The following is a 2,610-nucleotide window of genomic DNA, read 5'->3' as shown; positions in this document are numbered from 1 at the left end:
TTATATTTGACCTCAATATTTCTAAAATCATGGCTAAAGCAGTATCTTTTTATTTTTTGTGTTTTAGATTTGAGAGGACGTGTTTCCAAGTCTTCCAGCAGATGGCAGCAAAAAAAACCCCAACAACAACCGTACACTTCACAAGTGAGACACCAGGAAAGACACAGGAGAAGGTAAAATTTATGACTTTTATGAATGAGTTATGCTATTGCAGCAGCATAGAGGTGTTTATCCGCTGTCATTTGCCACTGCTGGTAATGAGCGCAGCTGGTGGCCGTGATGAGGTGGGCTGGTATAAAATGCTCCCACCAGTTTTACCTTTCGCGCCTCTCTCCGTCACCACCGGCGCGTCACTTCCGTGCCGGAGGTCGCTCGGCCGACAGGTGTGGCTGCACGCTGCTTCACCTCGCGGGTTGTTTGTGTCTGTTTGTGTGCTTACGGCATCGGTGTTGTGTTGTAGGGCGGTTGCCTGTGCGCTGCTCCGTGCCCCGTGTTAGGTGCTGCTGCATTTGTTGGCCGTGGTAAGTGTCCTCTCTGTCTCTGCTGTATGGTTGATGCTACTAAATTGGCTAATGCTAGCGTGGTCACAGGTAAACGCTGGTCGCAGCCCGGACTCCTCTCTCTCCCTCCCTCCTCTCGTGTGTGTCTGTGTGTGTGCCGGCTGTGACCGAAAAGGTATGCGTGTCTCGTAGCGCGCACCGCATCATGTTCAGTCATTTAGCCATGCTAATAGTATTTTTCTTGGCTAGGTGTTAATGTAACCAGCTGATCGGGGCCGCTGCTGTTTTTGTCTCCGCTGCTGCTCGTCTCCACCGCCTCTTGGCCGCACGCCACGGGCGAAGCACAATTTTAAATATTGTATGTACAGTGTGTGTGTGTGTGTGTGTGTGTGTGTGTGTAAACGTGCGGTTACGTTCTGTTACTTTTGGATTAGTTGTATGGGTTAATTTGTATTTTTTTTCTTTTTTGATTAATCCTGATTTTGGCTACTGATGTAATTAATTTGTTAATTAGGTTAAATTGAAAGATTTTCTATATGTAATTCGGTCATTGTTGGGTTTGGGTTTTGTTTTCTTTTTCTTTAGCTTTCCTTTTGTTTATGATTGGTTATATTTAAGTTCTGCTTGGGCAGTTATTGATTGATATATTTTGTTAAGCTTAAGTGTGCGACCTGCCCCTTTAATTATAATTTTTGTTAGATTCTGATTTATTATTTCTTTGTTTTGTGTTGTTCTGTGGTAACCCCACTGATTTGTTTAATTTTAATTTTTAATTACCGCTCCAGCGCGCGGACATGGACAGCCCGGTCCAACGCGAAAATGTGTGACAGCCTGCTCCACTAGAGCAGTTTTACAAACTGTCTCGCTCCTGCAATGTTTTCCAACTCCAGTGTGGACATGTGCGACAGTCCGCTCCAGCGCGCGGACTTGTCCGATTGCCCGGTCTAGCGCGGACATGTGTGAAAGCCCTCTCCAGCGCGCGGACATGGACAGCCCACTCAGCGCGCGGACAAGGACAGCCCACTCAAGCGCGCGGACATGGACAGCCCAAGCGCGCGGACATGTCCACAGCCCGCTTCAGCGTGCGGACCCAGAGACCCAGCTGGAAATTTTTGGTTCTAAAAACGTTCTGAGAATGTTACAATGTAACCAAATGTGTCATTAATGTTTTCAGCTGCAAGTTTTATTTTAGTTGTCAGAACGTTCTTCTTAATGTTCAGCTAATATTCTCCAGAAACATCAGAACATGTTAAATCTTTTTGATTGTTAACATATCACATTACATTTTCATTCAGTGTTTGCAGCTCAAACGTTACGTCTCAGTCAGCATTTATTTGATATAATCAACATTTTTTGGGCCGTAGGTAGATTTATTGGTCACTTTTTAAATAAAGTTTAAAACACGAAATTACAAAGATCCTTGATCCTGCTTCATCTCTGGAGCTGAAGATTGAGTTGATTAAAATCAGCAGATACTGTGAAGATTACACCTTAAAACGTTTGTTGAACATTAGATTAAAATGTTTTTTTAAACATTATTGGGACTTGTAGGTAATGTTAGTTGGTGTTGTGGGAACGTTCCCTGCTGGCTGGTGAGTCTTGGGAACATGTTAGATCTGTCCCTGTCCTGCTGGAGAATTGGGTCCATCTTTATTTGGAAAGTGTCAAATGAAATAAGAGAACAAAATAAAAGCATGAAAAAACAGCAGCAGAACGCCGTGAGGACCGATTCAGTGAACAAACGTCTTCATGTCTGAAAAAGAGGAATTTTGCAAATCATTAAAGTTGATTTTAAACATGATTATTCAAGATTTCTGCCCAAATATTCACCACACACACCTCGAAATAATCACTCAAGAATGAAGACCAACACAAGAACAGATCAATCTGAATAAACACACACACACACACACACACACACACACACACACACACACACAGGTCACGTATCACAGTCGCTCTGTGAGAAACAGCCGTCCTGTCTGTCACATCTGACTGTTTCAGCTCACATCTCTTTAATATGTTGTTTTTTTTAAATCCTCTTTAAATGTGTTGGATGTTCTTCGTGTTTTCAGCTGTTTTAAATTAACCCCTCTGATGGACTGACCAG

The 2,610-nt window shown here is 43.2% G+C and overlaps 1 protein-coding gene across 1 annotated transcript in view; it reads left to right on the top strand.

The window, feature by feature from the left end:
• Positions 1-67: 67 nt before the first annotated feature.
• Positions 68-2,610, top strand: part of LOC121938777 (THO complex subunit 3-like) — a gene marked incomplete at its 5' end in the record, with an annotated part of 3,911 nt that continues 1,368 nt past the window's right edge. Inside the window, one exon of the mRNA XM_042481945.1 lies at positions 68-173. Within this exon, the coding sequence (XP_042337879.1) occupies positions 68-173 (106 nt within the window). The remainder of the gene's footprint in view (positions 174-2,610) is intronic.

The sequence above is a fragment of the Plectropomus leopardus genome, unplaced genomic scaffold (assembly GCF_008729295.1).
Source record: "Plectropomus leopardus isolate mb unplaced genomic scaffold, YSFRI_Pleo_2.0 unplaced_scaffold3288, whole genome shotgun sequence".
Lineage (NCBI taxonomy): Eukaryota > Metazoa > Chordata > Actinopteri > Perciformes > Serranidae > Plectropomus > Plectropomus leopardus.
This window is presented reverse-complemented; position numbering and strand designations above follow the sequence as displayed.